General features: G+C 54.2%; 1 protein-coding gene across 3 annotated transcripts in view; it reads left to right on the forward strand.

Moving 5' to 3' along the window:
- The window catches only part of TSPAN11 (tetraspanin 11), a 70,331-nt gene extending 60,918 nt beyond the window's left edge, over positions 1–9,413 (forward strand). For all 3 annotated transcript variants that reach the window (XM_025403487.1, XM_025403488.1, XM_025403489.1), the window contains one exon: positions 4,636–9,413. In XM_025403487.1, coding sequence (XP_025259272.1) covers positions 4,636–4,695 — 60 coding nt within the window. In that variant the 3' untranslated portion in view covers positions 4,696–9,413. The remainder of the gene's footprint in view (positions 1–4,635) is intronic.
- The last annotated feature ends 9,164 nt before the right edge of the window (positions 9,414–18,577 follow it).

Consider the following 18,577-nt stretch of genomic DNA (forward strand, 5'->3'; position numbering starts at 1 on the left):
GCACTGGTAGAAATCGTGGAGAGAGCCAGGATGTGGGCAGTGCCAGCTCAGGCCACCCTCCGGGTAGGAGCAGACCTCCACAGAGCCCCCACGGCAGGGACCTCAACCTCGGCTGCACATTGGGATCACCTGACAAGCTTTAAAACTACCCCAGGCCTGTCATCCCAGCACTTTGGGAGGCTGAGGCGAGCGGATCACAAAGTCAAGAGATCAAGACCATCCTGGCCAACATGGTGAAACCCCATCTCTAGTAAAAATGCAAAAATTAGCCGGGCGTGGAGGCATGCACCTGTAATCCCAGCTAATCAGGAGACTGAGGCAGGAGAAATGCTTGAACCCAGGAGGCGGAGGTTGCGGTGAGCCGAGATCGCGCCACTACACTCTAGGGTGACAGACTCCATCTCAAACAAAACAAAACAAAAACAAAACAAAGCTACCCCAGGCCTGGGCTACCCACAGCAAAATGAAACAAAATGGTCTGGGGCTGGCACCTGGGCATCAGTGTATTCGTGAAGCTCTCTAGTGATGCCACTGTGTGGCCAGATGCAGAGGGAGTGGCAAGGGGTGTGTGGGGCCCAGAAGTCAGGTGTGTGAGAGGTCAGGAGATGGGGAGCAGATGCAGCACCCTCGTGGTCTTGAAATGCCCAAGGCAGTCATGTGGGGAATGGAGGGACTGTTCCTGGGAGGTTCCAGAGGGCAGAAGGGGAACAGTAGGTGGAATTAGTTTCAAGGAGACACATTCAAGAACTTTTTAACAATTTGAATTGCTAAACAGTGGCCCTTGCAGAGTACTAAACTCCCTGTGGCTGCAGGTTGGGGCAGAGGCTGGGGGCAGGGATGCTGAAGGGAGGATCCCCTGCAGAGAGGAGGGGCTGAGGCCCCTCCACGCTGAGGTTCTGCATTCTGGGAGTGCACTTATCCCCTTAGCAGAGACCTCCCAGGCTTCTCACCTACGTCAGTCATGGAGTGGCACACCAGAGGCAGTTTCAGACCTGGACAGGATCATCACAGCGCTGAGGTACTCCCTAATCAGACTCCTCCGCCTGGAAAGGCCTTACAGACTCCCTGGACCAGTGCCACCGGTCCTGGTTGCATGCTAGAATCGGGTTTTTAAATACCATTGCGGCCAGGCGCAGTGGCTCACGCCTGTAATCCCAGCACTTTGGGAGGCCGAGACGGGCGGATCACGAGGTGAGGAGATCGAGACCATCCTGGCTAACACGGTGAAACCCTGTCTCTACTAAAAATACAAAAAATTAGCTGGGCATGGTGGTATGCACCTGTAATCGCAGCTACTCGGGAGGCTGAGGCAGGAGAATCCCTTGAACCAGGGAGACGGAAGTTGCAGTGAGCCAAGATTGTACCACTACACTCCAGCCTGGGTGACAGAGCAAAACTCGGTCTAAAACAAAACAAAACAAACAAAACACATTGCTCTGGCCCCCTCTCCACAGACTGGCTTGGACTGTCTGGGCTGGGGTCTGTGCACAGGTATTTTTAAGCCTCCCAGCTGGGTCAAACGTGCATTTAGGGTTCAGAGTCCCTGGGCTCATCTCATTCATGCACATGTGAAGACATGAAGCCTCACCAGAAAGTCACCTGCTGAAGGTGACAGCCGCTGTGGCAGAGCTGGCCAGGTCTCCAGCTCACAGGCCTGCTTCCTCTGCACCAGCTTCCCCTCTTGTGGGTAGACTCTGGAGGCACTCCACTTCGAGGTAATTTTAGAAGCTAATTTCTAGAATATTCTGGCTGGGGAACATTTCACTGAAAATGTCAGAGTAGCCCAGGCCTTTTCCTGCAGCCCTCCTCCCATCAGCGTCCTAGGAGCCTCCGCCCAGGCAGCCGGCAGAGGAGGCTGTGTTTACTTTGGAACAGAGCTTCTGTGTGCCAGGAGCTGTGCCCAGTGCCCGGGCCCCATTGCAGGCAGGGTACCGTCCCTTCTTCCAGGGAGATTTTACTTGAAGGAAGGGGACAGATAAGTGTGTGGCAGTCACAGTGCAGTGCTAAGTGCTGTGTTAGTAGGAGCCCTGGGGTTTAGGAAGCAAACATCAGTGGCCCTAACCAGTCACGGGAGGTCAGGGAAGGCTTCCTGGAGGAAGTGATATCTCATTAAGTCCTGAAGAAGCCCGATAGAGGGGAAAGAGCCAGGGTGAGGGAATGGCATGTGCAAAGCCCTGGCTTGCAGGTGGGGAGCGGGGGTCTTTACCCTGCCTGGCCTCTCAAAGGATTGGGGTGTTGGAAGGACTGGGTGTTGTGCTGTTGGTTTCTGTTATTCTAGTTTTTAAAGAATCTCACCAAGGAAGACCCTAAACCAGTGTACAGACTGGATATTTTCCTATTGGCAGAGGGGGATTTGAGGCTCAGAGAGGGAGGTAACTGTACCCAAGATGACACAGGCCACTGGTGTAGCCTCGAGTAGAACCTAGCCCACCTCCAACATGCTCACCTTGCAAATGCAAACGTGTCTCAGAGCATAGAAAACTCACAAGACAGTCAAGACTGGGATCTGCAGGTCATTAAAAGGGAAACCGAACGATCATTTTGGAATGACTTCCTGGACGCTCCCTGGCCCTTCCTTCATGCTCTCTGCTGACAGCCAGGTGCTGACTCAGAAGCCTCAGAGGAAGCTGAAGGCAGGACGGCCTCCCTGTTAAAAATGTCGCATGTGTGGCCAAGTGTCACACACAGGCAGCTGCCGGAAGACAGCACCAGGCACCGTGTGGCTGGGCCTCCAAGCTGAGCCCGACCCCATCTGCCACCTGCAGTGCCTGCGGTTAGCTGGCCTCATGTTGTCTCTGCGTGCCCCCTGCTGGCTGCAGGAGCCATCCGTGATGGTGTCTCAGTGTCCTCTGTCAGGAGGGAGATGGCAATGCTTATTCAGGAACCAGACTGAGTGGCATCCTGTACCCCTCCACATGCTTCGGCATGGTGTGCACATGTGTGTGTGTGCATGTGGACGCAGTGATGAGAATCTGGCCCACACACCTCTGCCCCTTACTGTGCCTGTCCTGGGAGGCTCCCTGGGAACACCCAGCTCACGCAGGACCCTGTCTGCCCGGGAGCACGGCCCCTCCAGCCCTCCCCCAGCAGGAGACGTACACCGCAGGCAATGCAGATATGGTTTCCAGCACAAACCCGTGCCAGCCAAACAGCTCCCTTCTGGCCTCCCTCTTAGCACAGATAAGAAAGATCCAGAAAACCCCACAGGAAAATCATCAAACCATGAGGTAGGGACACCTGCACAGGTGGAACGGCATGACAGCTGCCTGCGTAAAGCTAGCGGGAGATGAGATAACCTCCTAAGCCGCCTTTCAGCCTGAGGCCCCAGGTGGATTAACACCAAGTCTGCAGGCTGAAAGCAGTGTTCAGGCTCCACAGTGTCCTCCAGGTTGGGAGGGATGGAGAGGAGGAAGGAGAGGAAGGAGATGGACCCCTTCCATACTACCTCCCCCAGCTAGCCTGTCAGAGACTGGGTACGGGACACACACATCTCCACCAGCCTGCTCTCCTCCCGCTGGATAGAGCTCCACCTGCGTCCAGGTTTGCACCAGCAAGGTCAGGGCAGCAGCAGCTGCTAGCAAAGTCAGGACACTGTTTCAATACTTAGGGGAGCCACCTTCACCCCAGGTACCATGGGACAGTCATGGGGCTGCTGTAGTCCAGTGCCCCCTCCTGTGTGCAGACAGCCAAGATCCAACAACATGCCATCGTCATTATCAGGATCATAATCACATTACCCTCAATGCGTCCTTGGGTGGGAGGGAGGAGAGGAAGAGGGGGAAGAAGGCAGAGGGGGGCCATGAAGAGCAAGGAGGGAGAATAAAGCTCCTCTGCATTCTGGAAGTGGGAGAAGTGAGAAGGGGTGTGCAGGGTGATCCTCCCAGGCCTGTGTCTGCTTTGGACCAGATGATCCAGCCCCTTCTTGTTTAGCCTGTGGATACCGACAGAAGGACTGGCAGACAGGACTCCCGGGGCCTGGGCTTGGTGCTGCATTCTACACTGATTGACAGGGTGAGCTCACCAGCTCTTATCATTTTATGCTGACTGACAGGGTGACAGCTCAGCGGGCTCCTCGCAGAGTCTCAGTTTCCCCCATGGTTCCTGTACACCAGCCAGAGCATCGAAGATGGACCTGAGTTTTGCTCTAGAGTCCAAGGACAGCAAAACGCAGGCAGACTCTTTCCTAGAGAGACAGTCCACTTCAGACAGCTCTGGTGAGGGAGTGGAACTGTTACTCTCAGGGCCTAATTAAATCAGGCCATCTCTGGAGTTCTAGGACCACAGACCAGCAGCATCAACTGGGAGCTTGCTAGGAATGCAGACCCTCAGGCTGCCACCAGGCCTGCAGAATTGTAATAAGGAGGTCCCCAAATGATTCATGCCCATTAAAGTGTGCAAAGCCCTGCTCTTGGATAGTAGATGGCAGAATGTGGTTCCCCCATGCACACCGCCATCACCTGGGAGCTTGTCAGAAATGCAGAATCTCAGGCCCCACCCTGACCTTTTGAGCAGGAATCTGCCCTTTGTCCAGGCCCCAGGGGATTCAAGTGAGCAGCACTGCTCCAGGGCCCTGGGGGTCAGCAGCTTCCATGAGTTCTGATTTCTCTTTGCTCCTCTGCTCTCTCCACCTGGCAGATCTGCGGGATGGTTCTCACCTGCTGCTTGCACCGGAGGCTCCAGCGGCATTTTTACTAATGGCCAACCACCTCCTCTTCCAACTGCCCCTCAGGACAACAGGTGGCCACATGCCATCTGCAAGGCCTGCAGAGTTAGCACCAGCTCCACTAGGGCCATAGATGCCCCCTCTTTTGTGCCCAGCTCCTGCAAATCCACCAAGTGCCTGAGACCATAGCTTCTACTGTGCCCACCCAGGCAGGGACCCTCGGCCCCCTCTCCTCCATTTTCAGCCCCCATAGCCAGATCCTGGGCAGGGAAATGATCCTTTCAGGAGACAACCAGAGCCCCTCACCAGGCACAGGGGCACCCGTGGACTACGGGATGGTGGCAGTTGAGTTCTCTGCTCCCTCCCAACCCCTGAACCTGGAACAATGGGCAGAAAACCCAGGAACCCCGGCACTCCTGCATTCAGCAGGGGCTTCCCCCACCCATGCTCAGAAGCCCTGACCTTGTTGTTTCTGAAAAATGCATGGGTGGGGCAGGGAGGGCTGACTCCCCCCCCCCCCCGCCCCCTCCTGCCGGAAGACCTTGCCCTTTGACCTGCCCGCTCTCCACACTGCCTCACCTGGAAAGCCATGTCCTGCTGGCCTCACTCCTTCCTGCAGGGCCTGGGAGTGGGGAGGCCTGGGTAGGGCAGCCACAGGCTGGGTAGTGCCGCCCTGGCAGGAAGCAGGGGGTAAGGTGGCCACACCAGCACATGCTGCACTAGGAGCAGAGCCCTGCACCTGCCTAGCAGCCTTCCCGGGAGAAACCCCCTGGGAGACCATGGCCCCAAGCCCTGGCCTCTAGTGATATGCCCCCCAGGGATCTCCTGTTCCGGGGCCTGATTCTCAGGAACACCAGGTTTGCAGACCATCTTCAGTTCCTAATGTTGGTGGGTGTCAAACATCTGGAGTGGACCAACTCGCAGCCCTGCAAAGTTGGAGCCGCTGAGAAGCAGCAGCTCTGAATAGAGGGGCATCTGCCTGCACCTCACTTTTCCTGGGGCCCTCTCCTTGACCCCGTGGCCACCGCACTGCTTCCAGGGGGTCCCGCTCTGCTTCCCTTCCCACCCATCCTAGAGTGGACAGAGTTTTTCCCCCAGGTTCTCTCTTGCATCACTAAATTCAGCAGGGAATTTTCAGGAAGAACTTTCCCCAGTAATAAGGGAGAACGGAAAGAAAATCCTAGAAAATACAGAGTATCCATGGTGGCAGCTTTTTGTACAACACCCATAGGGACCCCCCAAATGGCTATTACAAGGGGGCAGCCCATTCACTACACAAGAACACCATACCTGGCTTCCACCCTCCCTAGGTCCTACACTTCTCCCCAGAGCGGGACCCTCTTCCCCTCTACGAAGGGGGGCACCTTGTGCTAAGGCCAAGACAGACAGAGGTCCCAGCTCGCCTCCCTGCTTGATCCAAATTGCACTATGGTGAGCACATTGCTGACCTAGGCCAGTCCCGGGGCAGGGGTGCTCTCTCTCCCATACATAGGAGTGGCCTCAAGGCCACGCAGTGCTGACCCCAACAGAGCCCTGAACTGTCCAGAAGCTGCATCCTCAGCACAGGAAGTACCCACATGGACAGAGGGAAACCCAGCCTCGGGGCCGGTTGCCTCCTCTTCTCTGGGTGTTGTCCAGTGGCTTCTTGGAGCCTAGGCTGGTTTATCTCCCCTGCCTAAAAGGCCCTGGAGTTACCAATGCAAATTCATTAAAAGGAAGACCAGATATCCCAGACTGCACAGGGCAGAGAGAAATGGTGTAGTGCATGATTCGCGCTGCTCTCCAACCTCCTGGAATTCGTGCAGATAATCGAAAACTGGCTGTGACTCCCAGGCTCCCTGAAGGATGAGATCACAACTGACAAATCTTACTACAGAGGGAGAGTGGAGAGAGAGAGGGGGTACTGGGCTAGAGCCATGTTCTTCCTGCCGGGGTGCCAAGGGGAGGCGGCAGTGGGCATGGGGTGCTGGGGCCTTACCTGTCTGCCCTAGTGGGGATGAAAGACAGGTGGCAGGCAGGTGCCCTGTGCGCAGCCTTGTCACTGAAGGCAGGCCCAGGAGAGCCTGCCCCATCTGCCCCAGCCCCATGGGATAGTTGGTCCAGCCTTACTGGGGCAGGATTAGCTGTGATTCCTGCCCTGTGTGTCGTCCAGCCAGACTGCCTCTTAGAGAATGGCTTGTCCAAGCTGCAGACAGTGGTAGAACAACCCAGGGCCTGGAAATCTGACCTCCTTGTCCATACCAACAGCCTGGGAGATCAGACAGGGTTAGAGGAAATGGAGGCCCAGGATAGGGCAGGTTCTGCCTGGGAGTGTACAGTGGCTGGAGTCCAGAGCCAACCATGTGGTCCCCAGTGGAGTGTGCCCTTCCTGCTGACCAGGGTACAGCTCCATGTCCAGTTCAGTTCCTCCCGGGCCCCTGTTTGGAGGCTGGTACAGCCTTGAGTTCCTTGGAGAGAGAGGACATGCCTGTGGAATGTCACCATCAGTCCTGTGTGGGCAAAAGGTCCCTGCACGCCAGGGCCCCAGGAAAGCAGCATTAGGAGCTGGGATCCCACCCAGCTGGCCCAGGCACATCCTTGCCCTGCACACACCATGCTGCCCTTCCCTAAGCTTGCAGGGGCAGACACCAAGGGAGAAGAGCGCGTCCCCGAGTCCCCCGGGTGACCTGTGTCAGGACAGCCAGTGAGAATGAAACGTGGCCTTGGCTGAGGGGGTGGAATGTTTGTGCCCATTCTTCTCTTTCTCCCTCCTGCTTCCCTAACCTTAGCCCCATGTCCAGGGCCCCTCAGGCAGAGTAAGTGAGGAGTGTGTCCAGGCATGTTTTTGTGTTTACCAAGGTCCTGCCGTGCACTTAGAATCTGTCACCATAAATACTTATCTTGCAGTTACCCCAGTAAGAGGGCGTTACTTCCCCCATTTTATATATGAGGAAGTTAAGGCTGGGCAAAGTTAAGACTTGTCTGTCAGTGGTCATGGCAGTTGTCTTGCCACCCCCAGCCAGGGAAAAGGAAGGAAAGCTGGGCCGGGAACCCCTCTCCTCAGTGTCCCCCAGTTCTCCATCTCCATAATGAGCCATCAGGCTGTCAGTAAGGAACAGAGTGTCACTCGGGGGGCACTGTCACAAAGCAGCACCCGCGGCACATGTGCCGGAGATGCGGAAGCCTGGCTCATTTCAGGCTGACAGCTGGGCCCTCCGGGTACAGGGGCTCAGGCAGCAGCCAGGAGCCCAAAGCGCCAAGGCTCATGACGACCACCCAGCCCATCACCCCAAGTAGCAACACTAACCCCAAAGCAATAGCAGGGACTGTCCCTCAGCCCTCAGGGCCTTCATGCAGAGTGCGGAATCTCGTGTCCACATGGAGGTCACCCCTCAGGTCACACCCACTTCCGGAGCCACCCTGGGCAGGCAGGGAGGGGCACTCTGGGGATGCGTTGACCACCTCCCCTTCAGGTGAGGCCCTTTTCTGCCTTCTTTCTAGCCCCCTGCGTGGAGCACCTGCTGTTGCTGGGGCTCTGGGGTGGACCCTGTGTGATTTCTCTCGGCGAGCCTGTGCTGTGCACGGCCAGAGGTGTTTACATCCAGAAGGGCCCAGCACGGCCCTGTGGGGTATGGGGGGAACATGGCAGATCACTGTGATGTGCCTCGGGGCCCTCCTGCCCTGGAGCCAGCTGTGGTTTCAGAATCGGCTACTTGGGCCCTCTTCAGGGTTTTGAGGCTGGAGAAGTGAGTTGGAACAGTCGCTGTCATCACCGCCCACCCTGTCACCCACCTGGAAAACATTCTGAGGTACTGGCCACTCTGGGGCTGAGGAAGGAATGCCAGTCTTTTGCATGGCTGCTGGGCCAGGCTCACATCCACTGAGGGTATGGTGACCAAGCGTCTAAACCAGTCGTTCTCAAACTTCAGTGAGTAACAGAATCACCTGGAAGGGCTTTTCCAAACAGATTGCTGGCCCCACCCCCAGAATTTCTCATCAGGAGGGGGCAAGAGCAATCCTTTGCATTTCTGACAAGTTCCCAGGAGCTGCAGCTGCTGGCCCTGGAACCACACTTTGAGAACAACTGCTTTAGACCAAACCCTAAAGGAAGACGCAGCCACCCTCCTTTATATGTCACAACGCTCAGGGTTCACGAGTACCTCAGGCTGTCCAGCTGAGCTCCACCTGCAGCAGCCGAGATTCCCGACTCGCTCCACCACTGGGGGCTGGGAGTGAAGCATGTCACCATGGTCAGCTCATGGCCAGCCAGGAAAGCCTCTCTGCTGTGCGTCTGTGCAGTGCTTGCTCTTCCCTGGAGGACTCTTGGATGGCCTATAATCTTGGCCAGGAGACCAGGTGCCTGGGTCCCTTCCTGGAAGGGGACAAGTTACACACCCCAGCCCCATTTTCCCACCAACTTCTACATGCCTTGGGAGAACCTGCTACATTCTGGCTGCTCCCTTCTCCTATTTCAGCAGTGCCCAGCCCTGCTTATAAACCTGAGGCTTGCTCCCCATGCCCTGCCCTGTGCAAGTGCCAGCCATTATTCCAGACAGCCCAATGTTGGTGAGGCCGGATGGACTCCTGGAACCAGCTGGCCCATGGATGTGGGTCATCACAGTATTCTAGAAACGGATGTCTTAACCTAGTGTGTATAGAGAAATTGTTCTCGTTGTAAACATACCCCTGTTCTTACCTGAACTCGGTGGAAGCCCAGCTTCGTGTGCTACGGGGCATGATAATGATAATAAAGGAATTGTATCTAGGACTACCTTCTGTTGGTTGTTTTTCTCCTCTGCAAGGAAGCCCCAGGCCATGAGTTCATCAAATGTACTGTGACCCACTGCTACATCGTGAAGCTGCTATGTTAGCCACGGCTTCCCTATAAGTAAACCATTGGCCACATTGGATAGGGTCCTGCTTACCCTTCTTTTGTCAGCCCTCATCACTGTTGTGTTTGAACTGACTTCTCCTGCTCACAAGTGTCATTAGCTCCTGGCTGCAACAGAGAGCCAGGCTCAAACACATGTACTTAAATTGTATTCCTCCTCAGGCTTCCTCCCTTCGGTCAGTCATGTTTTCATACCATTTACCATGACGCACAACCAGCATCTGTTCATGAACCTGCAGTGAGCTCCTTCCACTGCAGGCGGCACGCTCTGCTTGGCTGCAGCAGATGCAGAGTGTGGCAAAAAGTCAGGAGCAAGGGGGCTCGGTCTGGTGAGACACACACTCCTACTGCAAGCCGCACCCCCAGACCAACTCACTCCACTGTGACAGGGTTTCTTCACCATTGACCAGCTGATTTGTCCTCATCCCCAAACCTGGAGTTGGACACGTTTTCATTGCAAATGCAGAAAGATGAATCTTTGCTGAGGGGACTAATAGTTGCCTAGTCCAGAGCTACAAGAAAGTACGTGTTTTTGTCTTCTATGACATAAAATGGTCATATTATTTCATTCACTATTCTGTCTAGAAAACTTGCTTGAGAGGTGGTGTATTCATCTGTATTCACACTGCTAAAAAGAACTATCTGAGAGTGGGTAATTTATAAAGAGAAGAGGTTAAATTGACTCACAGTTTCACAGGCTTGCCAGGAAGCATGGCTGGGAGGCCTCAGGAAACTTACAATCGTGACAGAAGGCAAAGACGAAGGGGAAGCAGGCACCTTCCTCACATGGTGGCAGAAGAGGGAGAGTGAGGGGATAGGTGCCACACTTTTAAACAACCAGATCTCATGAGAACTCACCATCACGAGAACAACAAGGGGGAATCCGCCCCCATGATCCAATCACCTCCCACCAGGCCCCTCCCCCAACATTGAGAATTACAATTTGACATGAGATTTGGGGGATACAGAGCCAAACCATATCAGTCAGTGAGGAACCTGAAGAGTACCCAGGTAGTCTGGGCTCAGGGGCATCCCCAGACAGAGGAATGGGGGTGGTCAGGGAGGCAGCTGAGAACCCAACAGGGCTCTGCCCTTGCGGTGTAAGCACATTGATCCACCCGGGGAGGTCCCCAGGCAGGGACCCACTTTGCAGGGGAGCTCCAGTCGCTCTCCTGTGTCTGCAGGGCCTCTTTGGTCAAGGTCCAGTTGTTCACTGAACGGTCATAGCAGTGGCCGCCTGACTCTTTAGATGTTGAGCAGGGGAATGGAGCCAGCCTAGGGCAAGCTCACGGTCATCTGTCCCACTGGAGTGAGTTGCCTGCTCCCCTCCACCATCACTATGAGTGTGTGCATGTGTGTGTGCAAATCATCCAACGCGAATGTACTAAGGAGGGACAGGTGCCCTCCAGGCTCTTTCCTGCTGCAAGTAGGCAGCGCTGTTACTGGCTTACAACTGCTGCCTACACAGCCCCAACAGCCAACAAGAGCCATGTCAGCCAGGCAGGCAGCATGATGCCATTGCTGAAGCGGTGCCATTGGTGGCTGCTGGCTGGCCTGCCACCCTCTGGCTTCTGTCTCTAGCTGAAACCCTGTCTGGCAGTGACTTGAGCAGAAAGAGGAGGATCCTTCCAGGAACCTGGTGGGAGCCTTTGCATCAGGCCAGAGGACAAGAGGGAAAGAGTGAAACAGGAATCCAGCCCTTTCCATCAGCAAGGTACAAACAACGTCACCGCACTAAGGGCATAACAAAGCCAGCCAGAGGCAAGAACATTAATGTTCCCATGATGGGGACAAGGAGCAACTTCCACTGGGCTTTTAAAACACACCGTAGTTCACGAAGCCCAAATTCTACTTTAGAGAACCCTGAGTTAGGGGCCAGAGGTCAAATTCAACATCCTCTCCCCAAGTTCCCTATTGGTAAATAAGAAGGTTGGGTCATTTTAGGAACTGGGGTCTCTCACCAAAGAAAAGAAATATATTGAGAATATACAGATGCTCCTCAACATATGATGGGGCTACATCTTGATAAATACATTGTAAGTTAAAAATATTGTAACTAAGTTAGGTGTGGTGGCTCACATCTGTAATCCCAACACTTTGGGAAGCTGAGGTGGGAGGATTGCTTGAGTCCAGGAGTTCTAGCCTGGGCAACATACGGAGACCCCGCCTCTGCAAAAAATAAACAAAATTGGCTGGGCATGGTGGCACACACCTGTGGTCCCAGCTGCTATGGAGGCTGAGGTAGGAGGATTGCTTGAGCCCAGGAGTTCAAGACTGTAGTGAGCCATGGTTGCACCACTGTACTCCATCTGGATGACAGAGCAAGACCCTGTCAACCAAAAAAAAGGAAAAAGAAAAAGAAAGAAAAAGAGGAAAGAAAGGACAGAAAAGAAAAGAAAGAAAGGAGAAAAGAAAATATCAAGAAAAAAAAAGTCAAAAATGCATGTTAAATACACCTAACCTACCAAACATCTTAGCTTAGCCTGGCCTACCTTAAATGTGCTCAGAACACTTAAATTAGCCTACGTTTCAGCAAAGTCACCTAACGCAAAGCCTGTTTTATAACAAAGTGTTGAATGTCTCATGTAATTTATTAAATACTAGTTTGAAAGTGAAAAGCAGAAATGGTTTTTGTATGGGTATTGAAAGTACGGTTTCTACTGAATGTATGTGGCTTTCACACCATCATGAAGTCGAAAAAAATCACAATTTGAACCATCATTAATAGGGGACTGTCTGTCTTGGGATTCCAGAAATTTGCCCACTGGTGGATTGGCCCTGCTCTGGATGTTGGACATGGGTAAGTTCCAGAATTCAGTAACCAGAAGAAACATTTCTAGGCAACAGGTACTAACCGCAGGCCACTGTGCAGCCTTCCTCTACCAGTTCACCTCTCTCCTCTCACAGGGCCAAGGGAAACTAGTGTCCAGGTCTGTCCCCGCTGGTTCTCAGCTATCTGATGGTCTCTGGGGCCACAAAGGGGAAGTCCCGAATAGCAGCATCAATCAGGAGAGCCTGGCTCAAGTGTGCCCTGTGGAGTGTTGTTACTCTTTCTGTTAGCTTGAGGAGACACTAGGCTGTCTCATGGCTGTCATTAAACTCAGCAAAAGCAAGATGGCTAAATCAATAGCCTCCCAATTGATGAATGCTTTAAGAAGGGGCCGTCCCAATGCCAATATCTTTGAGTCCAAAATGACATTTATTTAATCTGGCTTCCCTCTTGCTTCTGTGGAATAGTGAGTGCTGCTGCTGAGCTAACCCAGAGGAGACTGAGGCCTGGGGAAGCTTGTTCCCTGAGCTCCTGCAGGCAGCAGCTCACCCACCTCGATACACCAACTCCCCTTCCCCAACCACCCCCATCCCACAGCACTCTCCTGTATCCCCGGCTTTCAGCCTGGAGGATGCTCTTCCTTGAAGACCTGACTTTAATTTTTTAGGGACTCATGTCCAACCAATTTCTTGCCAAGTTCCTATCCTGGTCTAGGAACAAGCTGGATGCCTCTAGACACATGCTTTCATTTAATCCCCACAGCAGCTCTGTAAAACAGGCATTATTCTCATTTTGCGGATGACAAAACCAAGACAAGTTCAATGACTGCCCAAGGTTCACATGGACACCAAATGCAGAGTGGTAATTTAACCCAGCGTCTCCAACTCCCAAACCAGTGCCCTTTCCATCCGCGCCACAGTACATGTCTAATGGTGAAAGTTCAAGTGTGGTGATGGCTGATAAGATAGTTTTGGTCTGGAGGAACCTCGATAATGTTTTGCAGGCTATGAAGCTCAATACACACAAAAGAAGAGGTTTTATTACACCATGCTGGTCTCTGCCCTCTCCTGCATAGGAGCACCGAGCCCAGAAAATCCGTTCATCCGTCCATTTGTATGAACAATGAGTCATCTTCCCATTTATGCTGGATGCATGGCAAAAATGCTCCCTCTCCCACCAATAAATCTAGTTAACCACAAAGGCTGTGCATCTCTCAGATCTGCTGGCTTTGTCTCCACCCCACTGCCCTTCCCTGCAGCTCTATCATCTCTCACCTAAATCACTGCAGTGCCTGTGCCTGATCTCTCTGCAGCCTCCTCTGTCCCTCTGACCACTCTTCACACTGTAGCTTCAGCCAACTTTCTAAAGGCCAGATCTGAGCCCATCACATTTGGGCTGAAAGCCTTTCCATGGCTCCCATTGCTCTCAGCCTAAATGTCAAGCTCCTTGGCCAGGTTTTCAAGGTTGTGATCTGGCAGTGTCTCCAGACTGCCCACCTTCACCCTCTGTGCTTCAACTCTGTGGACCACATCCATCCACAGGACACATCTCCTTCCACTCCTTGCCAGGTTAACTAACACATCCTGTCTTCAGCTCTTAGCATCAACATCACCTCCTCTGGAGGGCCTCCTTCTCCTCAGGTTGGGTCACGGCCTCTCCCACATGGCCAGCCAGTAGCCTGTGAATATAACCATCAGCACTCACCTGCAATCACGTTCACTCTTCTGGGGTCCCCACTGGACAGTTGGCCCTGCAAGCACAGGGACTGTGTCTGCATCTTCCTTGACTGTTCTCTAGGTGCTTGGCATGAGTTACTTGAGTATTCAGTAAGTCTGAGCCAATAGACATTTGTGTGTGCAGGCACCAGTGTTAGCCACATGAAGGGCTGGCAGGGTTCTGCTATAGCTCATAAGCCGCCCTTTCTCAACTGTGCTTTGCTGAGCACCAATGGGGAGGCAGTTCCCCCACCACATTGCACAACAGTGAGAGGACTCCCAGAGTCATCCCAGCCACTCCCATGGATGCATCCCAGAAGGCTCTAGCCCAGTCACCAGACGTCCCCAGGGAAGGAAGATGACCCTCTCATACACAGCCAGGGCAGCCTGCCTTCCACGGCTCTGCTTGTGTGACGGGGGCCCAGTGCTAAGAGAAAGGCCAGTGCGTTCCACTGCCCTGTGAGCCACAAGCACACAAGTGGGTCCACAGACCTGGGGGCAGGAGCCAGAGCAAGAACAAGCAGAGATGAGGTGGCTTCCACCAAAATTCCCATGACTTGGTTGGTCCTCCACAGATGATGGGGGTCACCTGCCCCTCTGCCATGACCAGTCCACATCCTGCAGCCACTAAGTCTCTCTCAGCAAATCCCCTGGGGAGGCTCTCAGGGACCCTGCTCCAGCTGGGCCTGTGTCAGAGGGTCCCCTCAGACACAGAGTGGTCTCTGCGGGCTTTGGGACACGGCGGCTGCAGGATGGGGCCCTGGAGGCTGATGCCTTGGGACAATTCCATGTGGACCTGGCCACCCCCTTGAGGAGAGAAGGAGGTAGAGCTCCATGTGCAGAGGGGTTTCAAGATGCCCACCTCCAACTGTTGTCAGACCCACGTGCACGCTCGTTCTTTATGCCTGCCTCCTCTCTGGGGACATGTGGTTCAGCAATGACCCAGGGCAAGGGGAATTCTCAGCTGCTGTCGTCTACCATGTGTCACTGTGACTGTGACAGCCAAGGAAACCCCATACACCAGGACCCAACCAAGGCCACTGCGGGACTTCTACTGCAGTAGGACAGTGGGATGCCCCTCAGGCCCCGCCTCTTCAGAGTGCCCATTTGGAGCAGGAACCCATCCTGGACTACTGCCTCACTACAGCAGAGGGGCACACCGGACTCTGAGGGTCTGCAAGACAAAGAATGGACCCCACGCAACTGGCACCCAGCTCCCATCCTGTGCCATGTCCCTGCTAGTTAGCATCTCCACCTATATGGGGGCCGGAGAGGAAGGGACAGTCACTTCCATCCACCTGAACTGCTCTTTGGCCACCAAAACCTGGAGGGATGGCTGTCTAGTTTCAAGTCAAACCAGAACATCTACAAGAGGTTCTAGGGCAGGGCAGCAACCTCTCCAGAGAGCCCAAGATGCAGGCCCATGTTAGAAGGAGGGAGGGTGACACCGCTCCAGCTGGGGGCTGCGGGGAAGAGACTTACACCCTGACGCCCACTGCCAGCCGCCCGGAGACAGTTCTCACCCCCTGCCTGCTCACCCCCTCTGTGAGATGACTGCAAAGAAAGGCTGAGTCCACATCAGACATCCCCCTGTAATCATCGACAAACTCACAGGGACTTTCTGAGACAAGTCTGTAAATTGGTTGCATCAGACCTGATTGAACTAACTCTGATGTTGGCAAGGGAAGCAGAGTGAGGGAATTCACTCAGGGGAATTCTGCCCCAGTGAGATCATAGTCAGGAGACACTGAGGAGGGACACGGAGCCACCTTCACTGGCTTCACAGGATGTGGCCCTCTGGGAGGTGTGGGGACCGCTCCGCAGGACAGGCAAGGGGCTTGGAGGAACATCTACTCTATGCATGGAAGCTTCCACCGAATGTAGACTCGGCCAAATGATGAAACGGCCAAGCACCGGCTGAGCCAAGAAGGCAGTTTGAGGACCTGTGAACGAGGCTCTGCAAATGGACAGATGAGGTGGGGGTTGGCTGGGGGGGCAGACACTGCAGCAAAGGCTCCAGGGCCAGAGGATGCCCCTAAAGCACTCCAGAGACAAGATTTTCAGGGAGGACACATGTCTCCCAATGCACTGGACTGTTGCTGTTGATATTAACAAAAGCTAAAAATGGCATAAACAAACCTACCTCCCCCACACCCACATCAGAAACACATGATGCTCCACGTCCCACTGGGTGACTTGAGCACTTGTTTGGTGAGTATCTGTCTACAAGAGTGTGTTTGCTCTGGAATCTGCACTTTGGGGCTCCCAGGGAGGACTCCTGACCAGGAAGACCGGCCAGAGGACTAGGGAAGGCTAGTGTTGCCCAAATGTGTGCCTCTCTCGTATTGCATCAGCACCATGGCTCCTGCTTCAGAGACGCTGTCTTTACCCCATCCAGCACCCTAAGACCAGCCTACTGTCCACTCCCACCTGCCAAAAATATGAATCCTGAACACATCAAAAGTTATATCCTCCTGGTCCCAATTTATGTATTACTTAAAGATGAACAGAGGAGTGACAAGAAGCTGGGTGGCCATGACTCAGCCCTGAGAGCAGACGGGCAGGTGGAGGATGGAGAAGAGACCTCATCTGGCTGGGAAACCAGGGTAAGGAGCCAAACTGTAGGAAGCAGGGCAGCCACCCACCAAGGCCCCACCCAGTGATGTGCACTGGATCCTGGCTAGTGGATAACCTTTGCACGCTGAGTCCCATAGATTCTTGACTTTTTCTTAACTGCAAAACATTACACTAGACCAGCCTCAGTTCTGAGGGGTGCATCCTGCCATTGAATACCCAACCCTGTCTGTTCATCTCACACATCCAGGTGTGTGCATGCCATGACTCCAGCTCTTTCTTTCTGGGGCTATGGTAGCCTAGGGCCAGTCTGATCTCTCTTGGGCTTTCTGTATTTCTTCTCTTTGAGATCACAGAGGATGTGATTGTCACCCACCCACTGCTGATGTCAATGAGCCCTGGGAGGGAGATAGGGATCCTAGGACCAAACTGGACATCTTTCCCTCCCTCCCAGCAAGGCAACCTGTGGCTGGGTGAAGCTGGCAGGAACAATCAGGGGCGCCACTCCTACTTGCCCTCCTGATGGGTCCTCTGTCGCTGTCTAAGTAGTAAAACTTAAGAACAGTTTCCCCACCCAGAAGCAAGGGGAGAAAGTGAGTAGCATCCACACTAGAGAGAAATTTGAAAGGTGTGCAGAGCCTGTCTCGAAAAAGCCCACATGTGGTGGAAGGGGCAGCCTCCCATGCCAGTGGAGGACAGGAGGAAGGAAGAAGGAAAAACCCAGCAACTGCTCCTCAGTGAAAAGCATAGGGACCCTGCCAGCTCTGCTGCGTTTCTGGCAAAGTGCTTCACCAGCCCCCGGGGACCCCCACTGCTGTGGCATCTGAGCTGTGTTAGCAAACACCCTGTGATTAGTTGCCTCCAGCCTCCTTCCCACTCCTCTCTCCACCTGCCTCTCCCAGGCTCCTGTCTGCAGATGCCAGGCCTGGCAGGACCCCTGGGTCCTCTTCATGCATTCTGAGCAAAGGCTGGTGAGTCTCATCAGAGAGCCTTGTGGGGGTTGCACAGTGATTCGGCCTGACTGAGACTGAACCGAGGTCCTGTATTCCCACCCATCCCCCACACTTAGGGAAAAAAGAAATTAAGCCATTAAAGAAATCAACACAGTAAAAAGTTATCAATCAGAAAGCTAACCCTTAACTTACCTCAGAGGCAGTATTCCTGAACAATTAATCACATTAAAGTTAACAAATTACACTGTAAGGTATAAAAAGCCTGGTGAGGTGCCTGGATCTTGCCCGGTGGCAGGCAGACGCCGCCCCGCCAGCTCCCCCACGGCGGCCATGGATGGCAGCAGCCTCCATGGAGATAGTCTCTCCGCAGGTGGAAGCACTGTGCTCCCTGCCCCATGGGGGGGACAAAGTGTCAGGGTGAGGAAAGGCAGGGGACAGACACCCATCAGTGGGGGTGGTTCCTCCAGAGCACACCCCCTGCCCACCTCATCATCTCTGGCAAATACACAGACACAGATGCAGGCATCCAGGTGCCCCATGCCCCATGTCTCCATGTGCTGACACCGCCTCCCCGCCCCTCCACCACCGAGAAGGCTGAGGCTGAGGCAGGGGTGGGTGGGCGCAGGGGTCATATCTGGAGAGTGTAGGCCAGCGACACAAAGCTCAAATCCTCTCCCTCCACAGAGCATCCAGCAGAGGAGTGGGGAGTGGGGAGTGGCTTGTGGGGACACTCCAGCCAGCCCACACACACATCCTACTTCTTACCAGTCCAGTGGATGTGCTGGGCAATGGTTATGGAGAAGGCCATGCCCAGGATCTGAAAGACACACGGAAGGGCCTTCGACAGGAGCTTCAGCACTCTGGGTCTGACCTCCGCCCCACGAGTCGGGGTGTCACAGGGCTCCTAGTGCGTGTGGGGATAGCCACTGGTGTGGTGGGAAAACGTCCCTAGAATGGAGAAGATGGTGAGCAGAGGTCACCCTGGGTGTGGCAGGAAGGGAGAGGGAGGAACAGGGCAGGAGGACGCCCAGT

The sequence above is a fragment of the Theropithecus gelada genome, chromosome 11 (assembly GCF_003255815.1).
Source record: "Theropithecus gelada isolate Dixy chromosome 11, Tgel_1.0, whole genome shotgun sequence".
Classification (NCBI taxonomy): domain Eukaryota; kingdom Metazoa; phylum Chordata; class Mammalia; order Primates; family Cercopithecidae; genus Theropithecus; species Theropithecus gelada.